This window comes from Amblyomma americanum, chromosome 6 (genome assembly GCF_052857255.1).
Source record: "Amblyomma americanum isolate KBUSLIRL-KWMA chromosome 6, ASM5285725v1, whole genome shotgun sequence".
Classification (NCBI taxonomy): domain Eukaryota; kingdom Metazoa; phylum Arthropoda; class Arachnida; order Ixodida; family Ixodidae; genus Amblyomma; species Amblyomma americanum.
This window is the reverse complement of record NC_135502.1, coordinates 23,680,317-23,699,060: the sequence shown is the minus strand read 5'-3', so window position 1 is coordinate 23,699,060 and position 18,744 is coordinate 23,680,317. Positions and strand designations below refer to the sequence as shown.

At 47.0% G+C, this 18,744-nt stretch overlaps 1 protein-coding gene across 1 annotated transcript; it reads left to right on the top strand.

The window, feature by feature from the left end:
* Nucleotides 1–4,180: 4,180 nt before the first annotated feature.
* LOC144136449 (uncharacterized) lies at nucleotides 4,181–6,095 on the top strand. The gene is made up of 2 exons (XM_077668781.1): nucleotides 4,181–4,590; nucleotides 5,522–6,095. The coding sequence occupies exons 1-2, from the start codon at nucleotides 4,262–4,264 to the stop codon at nucleotides 5,736–5,738; spliced, it is 546 nt and encodes a 181-aa protein (XP_077524907.1). The 5' UTR covers nucleotides 4,181–4,261; the 3' UTR covers nucleotides 5,739–6,095.
* The last annotated feature ends 12,649 nt before the right edge of the window (nucleotides 6,096–18,744 follow it).

Here is an 18,744-nt window from a genome sequence, read left to right as displayed (position 1 = left end):
CGCAACGCTCCAATTGTTCTTAGTTGCAAAATTTTCTCATCATAAAAGCAAAGATAAACGCTTTAGCGTTGCTTTCGTAGCGTTTGCCGCTGGAAGTGGTAGGGCCGTTGTCATGGCAGGCTCATCAGATTACTTCAGTGCCTATTCAAATGGTTAATGATTTGTAAGAAATTGAGTAAACGCATTCAAAAGTCACTATAAAGACCATGTCGTGAGAGTAGGCCTGCAATATTGCTTGTGTCAATAGGCGAGCCTACAGGGGTGGCAAGGCGGCAGCGCACCCCAGTCCACCTCCTACAGCACAGGGAGGCTGAAATTTGTAGCATAGATATGAAGAAGTATGGAAAGTTGGGCGAGTTGGTAACAGTTCATTGTGGGTGGAACAGCGCGAACAGATGAGTGTCTTTTGTCTTCTCGTCTGTTCGCGCTCTTCCACCCACCATGAGCATAGCTATGAACCGACCTGCAAAGACCAGTTCACTACCGTAACTAGTGCTGCGGGAATGCGTAGCGTCTATATGCACGCTGTAATGAACACCTGGAATTTTTCGCTCAATAATCCATGGAGGAAAAGTTTTCAATATTTTCTGCGCGGTAGCTTTTTTCTGTGGCATAAACATGGAGGATACGAAAGCGCAGAGAAAATGAAGAGCATTTGTTATTTCCAAGCATGCATATGATTATGATGGTGATTATGGAGAACTTTTATGGTGCAAGGACATTGGCCAAACAGCGCCAAGGCAGAAGGTATTTCTGCGTACTCAAGGTGGGGTCAAAGGTCCATTTCCTAAGCATTTCACAACAGATAAGCCGACCTGGTCGGGGGAAAACTTGTACCCATTGGATAACCGGTGTGTACTCGGCGGCACAGGGGATCGAACCCCGCACCCCACGCATGCGAGGCGGATACTCAATCCCCTAGGCCGTCGCTGCGATCTCGGGCATGTAGACAGGCTAAGGAGGCTTGTTTGAGGTTCATACTGAGCAGCTGGCGAACTGAGTCCACAGGTGAAGACTAACAGTGGCATGAAAGTTACAGGACTATCATATCAGCCAGAGGGGACTGTGGGTTGTTCAAACTTGGGTGTTTTATTTCATGATGTTTGTGCTCTTCCGTTAGTTTAACGTCTCCAAAAAGTCAGCGGCGACAAGCGCCACTCGAGCTTCTCTCCTGCGTCCCACACGTCAGTGTTCTAATGACGTCACAATGTGTAGCTGCGGTGGCGCCCCGGTGGCAGTGTCGTTTGTCTCCGTGCGCTTGTGTAAGAACTCTAATTATTCTTTTTTGTTTTTTTACCTATTTTCGTCGCTGACACTGGCCTTGACGACACAAGCGCTTCCCCTACGCATTGACGCAGGGTTCGCGTAGAACGATAATCTTAGGCGTACTCTTTCTGAGTTACAGACACGAACAGCATGAAGCGAAAAGCGATGTATATAAAATGTGGCGGGCTTAGCGGTCATAGCATGAAGTTGTGTCATAACTGACGTATTTAAGCGCCATGTCCCATTGTGTGCGCGTTTTAGTGTCTGGCGGGATATAGTGCAGACGTATAGCGGAGCGTATGTGCGCTTTCTCACTGCAAAACGGCCGCTGCTGCTATAATGTCATTCGTTGCCGTCAGTGCGGTAGTGGCGTCGATTAAACGTCTTGATATGAAAATTGAAATACTATTTGCCCTCTGAGTGAGCCACAATGCAATTATATTTGCACGTCATGCGAAGCATATTTGTAGGGACAAAGCAAATAGTAACGAATGCTTTTTTTTTGCTCTTTATCAGAGTGTGTGTGACTTCTCTGTGTAACGAGAAGGTTCTTGTGGCTTCCGCGGCCTTGACGTTACTTCTCCGACTCCTGACTTAGCGTAAGTATGATTCGCGGAAACAAGTTAGACTTTGAGCAAATGCATTTCTTGAAATATACCATACGCTGTGGTTGCCGTCTCGGCCCGAGATGTGCTTCGAGATCTGGCTTCACGCGCGTGAAGCCGTGGAATTGATCGGGTGTTTAGTTTAAACCGATATACGGATGTTTTCAACACTAACAGCTCGACTGAATGACCATATCAACGGTGCCAACCCGACACACGAAGAAAAAGAAAGAAAATAAAAACATGCATTGCGAGACAAGAACTTTCCTTGGAGAGCGGAGTCTATAAGACACCCTTAATGCCGCAAATTATGCAACCACCAGCTAAATCTGCGCACTAAGTTAGCAGCGTCCTTAAAAGCGTTACCTAAAGACGCGTGATAATTCATGCTACGAGGGTCGCCGCCTAAAGGCTCAGTAGTTATGGCGCTCAGCTGCTGACCCGAAAGACGCGGGTTCGATCCCGTCCGCAGCGGTCGAATTTCGATGGAGGCGAAATTTTAGAGGCCCGTGTAGTGTGCGATGTCAGTGCACGTTAAAAAAAACCTGGGGCTCGAAATTTCCGGAGCCCTTCACTATGGCGTCCCTCATAGCCTGAGTCGCTTTGGGTCGTTAAACTCTCATAAACCATAACCATCATGCCACGAGGGCTGTTAAATGAAGATTTCTCTTGAGCGACGCCCCTTAGCAGAAAGAGGTGGAAGTTGGCACAGCTAAAAACCTTTCTCAATCTTTCTCTTGAAGAACATGGAGACCTCCATCACGTGGTATGGGCGTGGCAGGGGAAACCGAAAATCTCCAAGATAGGCGACCCGATTCCTGAGCAGGGGAGCACACGCTAACCAGCCCTTACATGGAAACACAGCGACACCTCATATCCAGGGCCACGCAGACGGCAAGATTTAAAGGAATCCTGGACTGAGGGTAATGACCACGACGAAAGAAAAAACGTTTACTTCTCCTCCTTCTCTTCAAAACAGACACCTAGAGCCTCAAACCGCTGCCATGTTTGCTGTAACAAATGAACTATAGCGTAACCAAGACAAAATAAAGAACCACACAGGACTAGCGCTAGCGCTAGTCCTTTGTGGTTCTTTCTTGTGTTCGTCTTGCTTGCGCTACAGTACTTTTGTTACAACATGCACCACCTAGCCCAACAAGAAGTTCTAAAGCCGTCTTTGCATGCTGCTGCGAATACTTCTTCTGCAGAAGTTATCGGGTTTATTCTTGAGCCACAAGACTTCATACTGATAAGAGAGTTTGCGCTAAGTGTGTGTCATTCGAAAAATTCCCGTGCACGTTAGGCGGTTGAAATGGGGTAGCACAAGGTAGCTGCCGAATGTTTAGTCGTCATGGAATAAAAGGCGTCTGTCGTCGCCAGTGCTTATATTACAGAATTTACAAGAAGCTACGCAGAACCACGTTGCATGCAAGTAGAATTGATGACGTGCATCTCTGATGAGTGACAAATCGCTCTGGTCTGTACGGTAACAGGAATTCCAGGAGCAGTTGTTTTGTTCGCGTGGTTGCGAAAAGTAGTCTTCAATTCATTTAATAACGCGCAAATAAAGAAATATCCCAAAAATACAAGTACTCCGTGGTGGCTGTGCCGGGGGTACCTTGCAGTCCGCTCAGGACACAGCAAGAGGCTTGCCGCAGAGCTACTTTGAAGGAATGTTTTTTTAGGGCATAGCAGCTGCGCATGTCAGCCGGGTGGCTCTTAGCGAGTGAAGCTGGCACGTGGGTGAGCGCGGCGGTGATACCTAAGGGCCAACCGAGCGGCCCGCTTGCGAGAGTACAATGTGAACTTTGCCAGGGCGCAAGTGTCCTTTGCGGGGATGTCTTGGTTCGGGCTACGTGTCGAACGCCCAGGAGTGTAATCGAAAGCGCCGCCCTTGCTGACTGCAGCGGCGGGCCACGCCAGCAAGCATCAAGCCGGAAGCAATAGTGGTGTACTTGCTGTAACTGTGAAGCCCAACGGCCATAAATTGTATCGTGCGGGGCTAATGCTAGCCTGACCTCAATTTTTTGTTAGCTGCTGCTGTGCCCAAGACCATAGCAACATTGCGCAATTAAGTTTTCTTCTTCTTTACGTGTGCAGTAAACCGGTTATTTGGATATATTCTTGTAGTTCTATTTTTTCCTAGGCTAGTGAGCATGAATATGAAGGAAAGCCAGGCCTTCCAAAGATTGAAAACTTGGGAACATCGAAACCGAACATTCTCACTTTCTGCTAATCGGTGTTCCCAAGCGGAACCAGGCGCGGTTTCCTGCATGGGACACGAGCTCAAACACACTGGCAAAGAAAAAGACGCATCGAACGCCACGCGCAGCGTTTTAGAGATCAGTCATACCTAGCTCCAGACCGACAGTGTGCGGAACAGTTGATATATGGAGGTTCATATGAGCCGGTACGTGAGTCGGTCTTGCCAAACCACCAGTGCCGTCCCCGATCCAAGGGCCTCTGGTGACTGCATCCCGGATGAGCTGGTAGAGTGCTGCCAGAAGTTAATCCAGACTCGCGATTACCATGGGGATAGCGGTCCCGAGGAAGTACCCGTGTGTCTGGCACACCGGCGACGCAACGGTGGCTCGGACGCTGACGCCAGTGGAACGGCGAACAGCAGGGGCTGCAGGCGGTTCAAGTTCATTAGCTTCCTGAGCCGCCTGCATGGCCAGCCCAAGCAGAAACAGCCTCCGGAAAAGGCCCGGCCTCCCAGGTAGGTCTTGCGGACAACTAGTGCCTCAGCGGTTAATGGAGGACCTCCACCTATCCTCGAATCTGATGTGTAATGACGTGAACAGCTTTGGTGAACTAAACTCGGAGTGGGCTTTTTCACACGCCCTCTGGGAGAAAGGAAGAGAAAAACAGCTTTATTGGAGGCAGTACTAGGGCCTCATGAAAAGCAGCGCTTGCTCTGCTAAGGTCCGCTTGTAATCCGTCGAATCAGAATCAAGCCAAGAACTCCTGGGGAAAGGGGGATGTGGGAAGTAGAGACAATAAGAGACCTCAAGCAAGGATCTATATTTCTCATCTACTCGTACATGTTGCTCGCCTCGTTGAGCCCCACGCAATAATTGGAGTTAGCTCCCCCTTGCAGCAGGATTTACTTCGCCGCGGAAACAAATTTAAAGCTCACTACTGTTCACAGCGCGTACGGTGCGTCCAATGTCTCCGAGAAAGTATATGCTCAGTCGTGTGCTAACATGCGCTCGCAGCAGCCAACATTTCCTAGAGATATGTACTTTGGTGCCATAACGGAACTTTTCCCGAGCGAGGCAGCGTGCTCGAGGTGCTTTCGCGAAGCGCATATGTGACCTTTCACCTTTCTTAACGCCACGCTGCAGAAATTTGCACCAGGGCAGAATCCCTTCTTCGATCAAAACGTCTCATTTCACTAAGTCAGATGCCCTATGACAAGAAAACCTTAGCACACTTCACTTCTTAGCAACGAACAGCGAAGAAATTTACCGTCCACTAGGGGATCGAGGCGCTCCCACTTACAGTAAATGGAAGTTGTATAAAGGACAGAATATCGATACCTAGGATAGTGAATAATGTTAACGGTTTCTCTTTCGCGCCGCACATCGCACCTCCATACTCACTCACTATGTGCTCGGATCGTTTTAGCCACTGCTTTGTGCCCGCAGGTGGTCTGCCCGCGCTCGACAGCGCTTCCACAAGCTGGCTTCGTGGGTGCACGCGCTTCGACTGGCGCTGCGTCGTCCGGGCGAGACGGCGCCGGCACCCGAGGAGTACCGCAGTCCCGCCGCGGCCGAGGCCGAGCAGTCGCCCTTTGTGGAGATCCCGAGCGAGGAAGACGCAGACTCGTGGCCGCAGGACTGCTTCCAGGATGTCCCTCTGTGAAGCGACCGCCGCTGGAGCACCACCTCAGTTGCGCAAGGAAGGCCGTACCCAGATCTCCCCTACTTGCCCCCGCAAAACGCACTGACAATTTGGAAAAGGCCGAAGTATCTAGGGACTGTCCTTGGAGGGAATTTGCAGTAGGACAACTGGTGCGACGATGTCTCACCGTCTCATACGTGGCCGAGTGTTTACTTAGACACTTCAGTGTCCTTGTTCAGTGTCCTAGTCCTCACAAGGGGAGTTGCATACAAAGCTCATACTCCATTCCTGCGCATCGTGGTGCCTTCCTTACATTCACTTTCTGAACTCACCTGACCAAAAACAATGCCTCATGTCTAGCCAGACCAAATAAACTGTTGAAAGCAAGGACTCTGTCTCCCCCTGAAATGCTACGTGAGCGGAGAATGGTGTGCAAAGAAAGGGGGACGGAAAAAATTGGAGGGGACTCTTAAGCTCCGCCTTAATGGAATGATGTAATAGCGTAATGGGTTTTATGACCATATATGCGGAATTGATCATTCTCTATTTTACATTCGTAGAGCCCTGGAAGGCCCCATACAACTCATGGCGCAGCGGTGCAGCGCTTAAGCGATGCGCCACTACTCTGCGATGGCAGACGCTGCCACCGGTCGGGATTGTGCGAACCAGGTACCTATTCCCGAACCTCTCGCCGCTAACCATTTAACTGCCTCCTGTCAGTGTGGGCAGGTTGCTCACAATCTGATGGGCAGGTTGCGATGACGCCACATGGTCACTTGACCCAGGTGGCCCACTTGCCACCTGCATGGGCCACCTAGGCGGTCCGTCTAGAATTTGAGCAAAGTGGAGTTTTGGATCAGTTGGTAATCCATGATTTGCAGGTGGGCTTTGCGCGAGACAAACGAGGACTAGAGAGGGACACAGGACGAGCGCTGAAATCAGTCTGAAATACTTCTCTAGGGATTTTTCGTGCATTTTTCGCTCTCGGTCAACGACGCTGACAACAGACTCCGACGACGACACCGACTTTTCTGCGACACGGGCTCCTTAACGCTATCGCGTTAAAACAAGAGCAAGTACGCACCATGCACGGTCTAAGTTGAACGCGAGGGCCCAGAGGTTGCGTTGGTCCAATCCACTTGTGGTCCGATCGGTAGTGTTGCACCGAACCATTCTTCCGCACACTACAGACAAAACTCGTTGAACCCAATGCAACCAAAGAAGAATCGGCTTTAAACTTTGACACAGTCGCCTTTTGCCTCGCTCGAACACAGACTGTGAAGACACAAGCAATGACACAAAAGTTGCAATAATGATTACCTGAGTGAGAATTGCAGCTCGCGTCGACATGTGACACCAAGTGCGTGTGACATGGCACACGCAAGTGTGAGGCTATAACAGCTGTGTGTCAATGGCTGTCATTCAAAATTTACGTTGACCGCGGGCACATAGTGTTGACCTTGTGCACAGGAATATCGCGAAATGAATCCACGCGCCTCGATTGAACGGGAAAGATAGCCGTCGTTGCAACAAATCATAAACCACGGCTGTTACGCACAGTGGTAGAAATCACACTTCTAGGTCTGTGCTGGGGGGAGGGGGGGGGGGGGGGGGGGGGTTGATTGGCCAAATGCGCTTAGGCGGCGCAGCTCATGATCACGCGTTTCTCCTTGCCGGTTTACAACGTTACTCCCTTGGTCACAGAAAAGCGCCGAACAGCTGCCCTTTGAGGGGCGCGCAGACGCGATTTTCATCCTAGCTTGCGCGTGTGGCTCCAGTGACTTCCGTAGAAACCGGCAGTGAGAAAAACATTGGAAGCTGTAGTTTTCCACAGGGATCGCACTTCCGGCTCAGTCCAACTGTCATCTCACTCGGCAAGGAAGAGGAACCGGTGGTTACAACACAAATCGCTGGCTGAACTACATGAACTATGTCCATTCCACTGCTGTGTAAACTGTGCTATAGATGGTGCCATACTGAAACTTACACGTAATTTTCTAAGGCCCTTAATGGCGTCCAAACAGGTTGTTGAAGCACGAATAGGAGATTACTCTACCCCGTGCGGTACCATCATGATACCGCCATAGTTGTCGGTACTAGTTTTCCCAGCAGTTCGTGTTCTTACACATTATTTCCGCAAGAACAAGAAAAAAATTAAGACTCACTGCTACAACAAGCGTTACAGCCTGTTTAAAGAGAACATTTTTTTTCTCTCAGCACCATAGCCTTGAAATTCTGAGGGCACTTAAGTCTGCTTTCGTGGAGGAATGCGAAAGCATGTGTTTTGAGGATAACTCGTCGCCTCTCTTTGTTCCTCTTTTTCCTCTAGGGGTGATTTCAGAAGGTTCGCACAGTTACTGTAATTGAATCCTTCTTTCAGCTCAACCACATATTTTGGTTCTTCAAATTTGGCACCAATTGCTGCTTTCCCGTCCACCTACTATATCCCCGTCCGCCTATTCAGCCATAATTAACTAATTACTGTATGTCCATCAAACTTTCGTTCGATTATCACTCATCAAACACAATTCAATCCATTTCAAACTTTATTTCCACTCATTTGCTTATTTTGCATTATATTGCTATCCTGTTTTCTCATCCACTCACTATATCGACGTCCGCACTATTTTGACGGTTTTCCGACTTTTTTTGCTCTAATTAACTAAACCTATCAACACCAAATTTTGACGCACATAATCCTCTATTGATTACAATCCTTCGTTTGATCCTAACTGCTCTGGAAACGATAGAACGGCTGCCGACACATTTTGGCAGACAGGACCTCGCCGACATAGCCAAGTAATGCTTTCGCATTAATAATGTGGTAGAAACGCTGTCTGTTTCAGTTTCGTGGTGTAAGAGCAGCCATCATGTTAGCGGTTAGAAACGATCTGAAAAGATCGATGCTCCACGTTCCTGGGCATATGTAGTCAGTATATTAACTCTATAGGGCCCCTGAAAAGCGGCTACTATCAAGAGCCGCACCATATTGCCTACTATGCACTACAGTTAGCAGGAAATGTAGACAATATATGCTTGGCAGTGCAATCATCGCCTTCACTCTGGAGTCAATATTGGCGATCGTGATCCAGTATGGCGGCGTTATGGAGGACTCCTTCTGCGGGCAGCCTAAGTAGAAGCGCTTAATAGTTGCTTTAAAATTACACAATAAACGAGCTGCTATTCGTTGATGATGGCAAGCTCGCGTGAACCAGTCTTTCTTTTCTCGACATTACAATGGAGCAAACGAGATACAAGGAAGGAGTCGCTGTCTGCCGTGCAAGAACGGCCGGCGTGAAAACGGAGCGATTTATGGTCAACGAGCGCCTTGGAGAAAATTTAAAATCTCCCCCCCCCCCCATCCAACCTTCCAAAATGACATCAACGGTAATGACACTTGTAAATACCCTAGAACCGCAATTTTTCTTGCATGGCCCTGTCGTCGGGGAGAGCGTTTCGCAGCAGCTGCCGCAGATGACTCGTGCTACATTCCTCCACTCTCCTCCTTCCCCGGTATTCACCCGAGTGGTTCCCATAGCAACGCACCCACCGGTTACGCCGACACCTACCACTACTACGACGACGACAACGCGAAACCGAGGAACAGATATGCCAAGAATCAATAACCCCAACTCACGTTCGGAAGACCAGCTTTGGCTGGTGAGCCGGGCAAGAGCGGCGGCAAAAGCCAATGGGCTCCTGTAATGAGGGCCCAGTCAACTGCGATTTATTCTTTGCATTAAACGTTTTTCTCACTCGGGCATGAAGTCCACATGACGGCTCTCCCTAGTGACGTCATGCGAACCATATACGACGACGTGAGGTATTAGCACCAGAAACCGGCTACAGACGGCGCCGCGAGCCGCGGAAGAGCGGACTTTTACAAATTACTTGTAAGGTACCGCTTCGCTAATGAGGACCTATACGCGGCATGAACATTCAATAGTGTTTAAATAATGTGCGCGCTTTATAGCCACCTTCAAAACCTTTTCAAGGGCCCTTCAAGGAGGCACAGGCAAAGTTTTGGGGTGTTTGTTCTTTTTCTTTGAAGGAGGCCTACGGGCCTCGTAACAAACAAAAAGAGCTCAGAAAACAACACGCCTCTGAGTCAGTCCATAATGTTTTGGTGTTGGTATATTTTAGTGCGCGCGGTTGCGCGGCCCATGGCGCGGGCTTCTGCAGCAAGGAGGTTGATCTACAATCAGTTTGCCACGCTGGTCCACGCATGCGCGCGCGCAGCGGGGGATGGACATCACCGCGCGCTATCATGTGTCGTGACCACGCGGGGACCGACTCTCTCCATCTCTTCAAGGCTATTGCCGGACGCTCCGTCCAATTTTTTTTTTCCTCCATGCTGGCAAGTACCGGTTGTTCATCTGAACAACCACTGGGTTTGGTGACGTCACAATATTTGGGACAAGTGCACATTAACGTCACTCGGTTCGGGTGAAAATGCCGAGTGGCTGCTCAGGCATTCAAACCAATATTGAAATATGTTCCACTCAACACCTGCAACTTAAATTTGCAATGCATCTCCTTACGCCCTTGAAACAAATGCCTTTGTCAGCATTCTAGATTTTGTGTAAGCACTCTGCAACTCCCGTGAAGACATTTATCGCAAATTTTTACCCACCAGCAGAGTAACTGCAAAAGTTATGCTGTGTAAATTGCAAAAACCAATGGCAGCTGAGCGCCATACCCTTACAAAAATTTCTTCAGACAGTGTATAGACTGTCCATAGACTTCTGCCCATAAAGTCTATAGGCTCTCTATGTACAAACCTTAGAGAAGTCTATAGGCAATACAAATCCTATAGACAGTCTATAGACAATCTAATTTTTGGTCATACACTTTTAGTAGACTTTTGTCTATAGACAGTCTATGGACTATGAATAGACAAAACGAAATATAGAAAGGCAATAGAGTCTATAAGAAGTTTATAGACTGTCTATAGACCATTTTTATATGGGTACACTACATGTGACCATAGGCATGAGGCGAGTAGGTGCAAGGGAGGCAGTGGCCCTTTAATAGACATGGGAAAGGAGGGCGCATATCATAATGCACCCGTCTGCCGCGATAGCTCAGTGGTTAGAGCGCTTGGCTACTGAGCCAGAGTACCCGGTTTAAACCCGACCGCGTCACCTGCGTCCACACTTCCCAGGCAGCACCGAAATGTTTTCTTCTTTTCGTACACAACGAATAGTTTTAGCACCACCATATGGTAAACACGGTATCTGCTACCATATTAACCATATGGCAAATGTGGTTAGGCAAGCCTGGCAATGGTGGCAACAGCAACACGTAACCGCATTTGCCGTACAGCTGTCCGGCTATGCTAAAACCTTCTACTATAGTTGTTGGTGCCTTTTTCTTCTAGCATTTGCAAACATTGAATTGAGCTATGAAATAACATTTGCTAAACTTTAAACATCTAAGCAACATATGTGCAACAATCGCAAAATGGTAATGCAATCCTACAAGACAAGACCTGCCCATTGTGATACACCACAACAATCAACACTTGGGAACAAGCAAGGGGCATGCACTACAATACACAACTAATACATGCAACGCTAACACTCTCTTTCTAATAGATAGAATGACCTTACGCTTATTTAGCCCGACGCCAATGGTGTCGTAAGTAGTAGTGGTCGATGCGCCATATGCAAAGATTTCTAATTAAATTTTCGGTCTGTGCACGCAATCTATGGCAGGCATCATCTCAGATGTTTAACTGTAATGTTATGCTAGTTGAAAAACGTTATTACTGTACAAAGAGTGAAAAAAGGTTTGAGACACAATACTTGAATATATTGGCGATGGCGCTTTATGGTCATGATTTTAACGCAATAGCGTTAAGGCTCCTGTTCTGCAGAAAATCTGGCGGCGGCATTGTGAGCGAAAATTGTCCAAGGTAGTAGGGTGGCCACCCCATGGCCAACTTGGGGCGCAAGATTCTGCTAAGCCTCCCGCAACCCACTATGGTAGAAAAATGGGCCGGTCATGTGACCTTGTCACATCATCATAAGTCACGTGAACTTATGGCATCATCAAAACCTGCCCACCAGATTGTGAGCAGAGTGACCGTCGTGGCAGGTAGCAGTTATGCCTAGTCGCTACAGGTTGCTCGGAAAGAGCAATCTGGGTCGCACAAGCTCCACCGATGGCAGCACCATAACTTTGCAGGGTATTGGCACATCGCTTAACCCCTATACCACCACATCAGCAGTGGTATGAGGACTTCCAACGATCTATGAATGTAAGAGAATGACCAATTCCACATATATGGGTATAAACCCATTAACGCTATCCCATCATACCCTTGAGGTGCAGCTTAAGTGTCCCCTCCAGTTTTTAACATTTTATAAAATTAGAATTTGTGACCTTTCATAGTTATGATTTTAACATCAAAATAACATTTTGGCACCGCGTCAGCATGCTTAGTTTTAACATTAAACTAATGCTTATTATGCAACATAAACGTTAATTTTTAATAATCAGAGTAACATTGCAGTGTAACATGTAATATTTCAACTTAAACAGTTGTATTACATTATTCTAATATTCGGTTACCCAAGTCGCTTCCCTTGGCGCAGACGCCGCATCAGGTTTCACGTTCACCACTCCTTTCTGACACTGAGGCACGGCTGTTCGATCATTCCCGCTGTATCTGTCAGTGATGGAAGTCCCAGCTTCAACACGTAGCCGCGCCGTCCATGTGCCCAGCGCCATAGCGTCACCGCAAGCATGCAGCCGTCCAAGCATGCTCTCCACTCGCAAATTATGTTACGTGTCTGTTAGACAGTTCGAATTGGTTCAATTGCAAGTGCCCACATTCAAGCTTGACGCTGATGAAAAAGGAGGAGGTCATAGACTAAAACGAGTCACTGGACACTATAGACGCCAGCATGACACCACGCAGCTCATGCCAAAAACAGAGATAATACAAGCATGCAAAAAAATGCGATGGTGAAATGCATTAAAGTGGCACTGAGCACAAACTGGAAGTTTGCCTTTAGCGACAGGGTACTGCATTCTAATCGCTGAGACCACTCTTTCCGAAAATGGAGCTCTCATAAGCCAGAAGAGACCAAAAAATAAAACACAGGTATCGTCATCACCGCCCGATATCGCAAGTAAACTGTGTGCGCTGATCTCAGAGGCAACATACAGGCATTTGCTTCAAAACGGTGGCAACCAATACTTTTCGTTGCAGACATCACGTGTTTGAGTCTAGTGGCAGGAAAATTTTTAAAATTTTCACAGCCATAAATGCATCTGTAGCTGCTGGACAAACGTCAAAAATATCAAAAGAAGAGCCAAAGAATCAATTTTTACTCAGAATAATTTTATGGAGTTCTGATGAGTCCCTTTAATGAGAAAGAATGATCGCAGTCATTAAATGCAACAGTTTCCTCACTGCAAATGCTCACCAAAAGTAGCAGTAGAGCTCAATGGCAGCATCAAGACCTGCATGGCATTTTGCCATCCCGCAGCTCTGACAGTCCTAGCATTGCATTGGCGACACATCGCCACGCATGCCATTTTGCCTTGGCGCCTGAAGCGAGCATAAACTTGACATCCTCTGCCCCATCTTCATTAGGCTGCAGCCACTGTGGACCTGAGCGCAAAATGATCTTGTCTTACTATTGTTGTCGGCATGACGCCATTGCAGAACAACACATTGGTTCGAACGTATACACGCGGACTTTATTCCATAGAAGCCTACAAATCTCTCATGTCCATCTATAGAAACGCCTGCAAAAATCGCCACAGCACGACACGGAAACACACTATCGCAGAGGCAAATGGGGTAAACACAACTGTGTAGGTTCTCGTTCGCCCAAGAAGAAAAGGGCGCCATCTAGGCCTCACACACCCAAACATGGGATGTGTACACCGATGATCCCAGCAGTCGTAACATTAACGACCACGAACATCTTGTGTACTCTCGCGGACAGAACATTCACAACATTTGCGAGACACTGCGTACGGTGCTGATCACTCGGACAGGAAGCTAGACCCAACAACATGACATGCGTGGCTTTCCCATGGCAGTCCTCAATAGGAAGCGATAAAGCATTCCTTTTAATTAGAATCGGCTCATCTACTACAACCATGTGGCTTTCATTCCTTCTTGCAGCTAAAGTGATATCCCACAAATTGGTGTAGCGGAACATTACAGGGAAACACTGGCAAAACAAACCCTGTGTGTCTACTTTTCGCTCACAGGATTGTTTTTCCCTGAAGGAAACCACTCACATATATCGGGCAGCTGCCAAATTCCAGATAACTGCTCTGCAGTAGCATCGCATTTTAGACCAGATGAAATGACATTTTAGACCAGATGAAATGACAATGACATTCTCATTTTAAGAATGTCATAATATATTGCTTAGAATCGTTCCCTGCACTGTCCCCCAAACCAAGGTGTATACAACGCACATCTTCGCACAGGCTACAAGGATGCCAACTCCAACGAGTGATCACCAGCGATTTCCTACGCGCTTTTTTTTTTTTCAAATCCAGTGTCATGCCCAATGACGTCAACAAACATTCCTGCATGCTTCCCAAGACCAAAAGCGATGCGTTCAAACCAGCTTCACAACGATGTGTCAAAGGCACCGCTCTTCACTCCTCCTCACCAACTTTGAGCTTGCAAGAAATCGTAATGCACAAGATATACGCAGGTATTGCACATGACTCGGCGTTGCGACGCGGCCACAATGCCTCCTGTAGTGAGCAGGGGTACTCATTCCCAAAAATACAACATCAAGTGTAGAACACAAATTTGCATCACATGCAAAGTCTGACATGATGAAAGAGCCCAGGCAATGCTATGTACAATATAGTTACAACGCTTACTGCCTAGAATTCCAATGCTTCATAAGAGCCTCATAGGCCACCACAAGCAAAAAGGCTCAACAAATCCCGACTGATCTGCAGTAGCTAAGGAGCCCTAAAGGTATGCTATGATTTCTTTGTGCATTTCCTCTCTGACCTTTACCGTGTGGCTGCTAGTAGCAAAGAAGAAAAGATCTGTTTCCGATTCATTTCTCCACTTTACTGATGATAATACGTGTGTGTTACTGCCATGGCACCATCAATAAAATTACACATATTTGTGCAGCCAAAGTGGCAAGAAATATTTAGAACTGCTGGATGGAGTGTATTGCTCCATCTCAGGCTTTCAGAAAATGAATGCCGGTATAATGAGTACCCCCTTCGAACCCACCACTGGCAAGCGTCGCCCGACAAATATGGTGTACACCACAGCACAACACTGCATTGGCGCAATTACTCATGGGACCACAAAAAAGATTACAATGAGCAAATAAATAGAGATACTGTACACAGCCCTAGAGACGAAAGCGTAAGGCCTACGATGCTAGCCAGGAAAATGCATAAAAGTTTTAATCACTCATAACAAAGACAGAATGCAAAAGGGAAATATGGGGCATAAGAATAATGCTCACCAACTACATCATTAGAAATAATGTAGCACTAAGGAGAACGTTCACTACAAACATGTTGTGCTGCTCATTCTCTTAAGGCGAAAATGATGAGCAATAACAGCAAAAAGCACATGACACAACACAACACCCAAAACTCCCTAAGAGTGCGCATGATGTCGGTAATTCCCATTCCTACTTGTTGGAACATACAGGCGAATATCTGAATTCTCTTCCATTCACTCGGTCCAAGCACTGCAAAGCTACACCCAGTTGAAGTGAAAACAACAGACAGCATGTACCACTGTGTCTCAGCAGTTTCACAGGACCAGGAATCAAAGGAAGTAATCAAGGCTTAAACGGCAAATCAGTTACTAGATGGGGATTCACACTGAAGCGGTCACACACAACACCCTACTGGCACAGAGATTTAAAGCACGGCTACTTTTGTGTCCGCTAATGAACATGGCAACAAGAGCATGCCGTATCAATATGGAGCCACAACAGATAGCTGATTATTCCAGTGACAAAAATTCACAAGAATGAAGCATATTCTACTCAAGAAAGGTTAAAACTGCGCAAAAGACGACATAGGCAACGAGGAACACACAAAACACTAAGGGCGCAACTCCTCGTTGCCTATGTCCTCATCTTTTGCGCAGTTTAGCTGTTCTGGAACTATGAGCCAACTAGCCCGCAAGAACACTCTACCGAAGAAACACAATAAACCGTGCTTCAATCTTCAACTTGCTGATAAAATGACATGCAACACGGCAGAGATACAGCTGCAAGATGTGAACAATGATGTCACTGAAACCAGGAGACCAATTCGCAGATAGGCTTTGCCTGCTTCTGTAGCAATCACAGAGTAATTTAATTTCTATCAATGTCAGCAGCTACTCCGGGATCTTTCTCATAAAACTGCATTTCATCACACCACCACTTAAAATGTTCCATTACAACTAATCTGCACACTACAAGTGTCTTAAAGGAAAACTGTGGGGTTTCTTCGCCTGTATGCATTTTACTGAAGGTTCCGAGGTGGGTTCACAGCAGTCTTCTTGATCCTTTGTGCCGGATTTTTCAGACAGGACGTATTTTGTCTCAGCACATATGAATTTATAATTTTCCTGTTTAAGGGCCTCAAACAGGAGAATTTCTATAGGCAGCCTTGAGTTTGTGGCATCATAAGCTGCATACCCATCAATATTTGGTCTGCGTTGGCTGAAGGAAAAAATCCTGAGCTTGGCTTTGGTCATTTAGTACAAATAATGGTCGATGCTGTCACTTACAGTAGCCATTTCAGCAACTGTGCACACAAGAGGTATTGTGACAGTATCCGTGATTTAATATGTGGTGTATCATGACGACGACAAATCCCAGCATAGGTCATGTGAAACATAAAAAATAGTGCAGTGTAATCGCTGCTTCTTCATTGTTTGTCATTTCAGCTCTTGAGGCAGGATGGCTTTAGCATCTTGAACTAGAACGACAAAGCAGCAAGTATATTGCAGTTTTTCTTCTTACCTCTAGTGACCTTCATTGACCTTTGACATTGCAGCCATCGTTCAGCTGCTGATGCCGAAACAGCATGACAGTATATATTTAATTACATTTTTTGCGAATCGTAGGCGAATGCTGCCAGATGATCATGCACAGTCATGTTTTCTGCCCAATTACAAAAAAGAAAGCATGCAACCAAAATGTGGCTGCTAAGCTCCTGCAAATACTAGTTCCTTATATGCATGCTGCTACAATTCCAGCACAGCCTAGTAAAGAAACATCACCAGTTTTTTGGTTTTTTTTTTGTAGTTTGCCTAACATTCGCAGCCCAGGATTTTCAACACTGTTGTAGTGAACAATAAAAGTTCCTACCCAATCGCGCTCTGCACTTGCCAGTGTAACCATCAGTTATCAAACAAGCATGAATGCCTGAAACAAAACCAAAACATTCTCAGAAATAAGGAAAACTAGAGCTAAATCATCCTGCTGCAATGGGTACCTGAATAAATTAAACAGTATTAACATATGAGCTACAATCCAGTGAAAACAAGCTCACAAGATCTCTTGCTTCCTTATGTCACCATGTTATAATCTGTGAAAGGCGGTACGGACTTCACACAAACAACAGACTGAATAAGTCTCAGAAGCACAAGGCAGGGGAAACTTGCAATGATGACGGGCCCTGCATCTTTCCGCAACAGCTGACACAGCCTACAAGTGGACACACGGCTACACAACAAACGACACATACAGCCACTTTCCATCTCACAACAGCCCATCTGTCACACAACTAACAGCCTACAGCCTCGAGGAATGCGGTTGCGTGGGTGCATAAAGCGCTTTCTCAGTTCGCATGGGCGCACCCGGCTTGACACTAGCACAACAATGACACCACTGTATTGAGCTGTACCCACGTGGCTGTACCCACATAGAGCCTTCCTGCTCAACCGCGCCAGTACATCAGTTCTGGAAGTGGCCGTCACAAACACCACGTCTTTGGTGGATATCCCTGTTTAACAGAAACTGCAGACAAAGGTGTACAGGAGGCGACACTACATCCCCCAAGCCTACTCAACTGCATTAAATTTTCATATCAGTGCCAGAGCATCTGACTAAAGCTTCCTCACACTTTACAAGCACAAGTTCCCAACGGCTGCTCTTGATATGCACTAAAAGAAAAGCAAAGATGTGACACCTAACCAAGGTAGAAAAAAAAAAAGAAACTGAATATGAGGGAAAAGCTTCTCGGTACTTTTGGCTGACAGCAAGCAATCAACAAAAAGAACATCAATGCTTTTCATGTCCAAGCTTAATACTAATACATCTTTTTTAAGTTATTCATTAAGTTACACTTGGATTCAGACTAAAGATCACACAACTTACCATAATTACACGATTGTAAGTCGACCTATTTTTTTAATCTTGAAAATCCGAAGTGGGGGGGTCCACTTACAATCGAAACGAAAACATCGCACCATAAATAAAAGCGAGACAAACGAGATATCAGGCATGCTACAGCGTGGTTGCATTTTTGCTGCGTGGCTCCGTCACATCGCTATTGGTGCTGGCCTTGAGCAGCTGCTATGTCAACATGCAGAACTGGCATCCTCTCCTCGCGCGCCGGCGGCCGATGGCGGCTATCGATAAGCAGCAAACTGGCACGCCACACGTGGCTGCTGACTGCGGTTGCTGATAAGCGGCGGCGGCCCGATAACGCAATCACGTTCTACGGGAAGCTCAAGCATCCAACAAGTTTTCGTTTTACTTTCAAATGCGCACTCGGCGCTCAAGGGAGCATTGATAGTTGATGGAAAGGCCGCTGTTCCGCACTATAACTAAAGGTGAGACAAACGAGATATCGGGCATACTGCAGAGTGGTTGCATTTTTGCTGCTCGGCTCCGTTGCATCGCTCTTGGTGCTGGCCTTGAGCAGCTGCTATGTCAACACGGAAAACTAGCCCACTCTCCCCGTGCGCGCAGGCGGCGGCCGATGGCAGCTATCGATAAGCAGCAAACTGGCACCCCACACGTGGCTACTGACTGCAGTTGCTGATAAGGGGCAGCAGCCC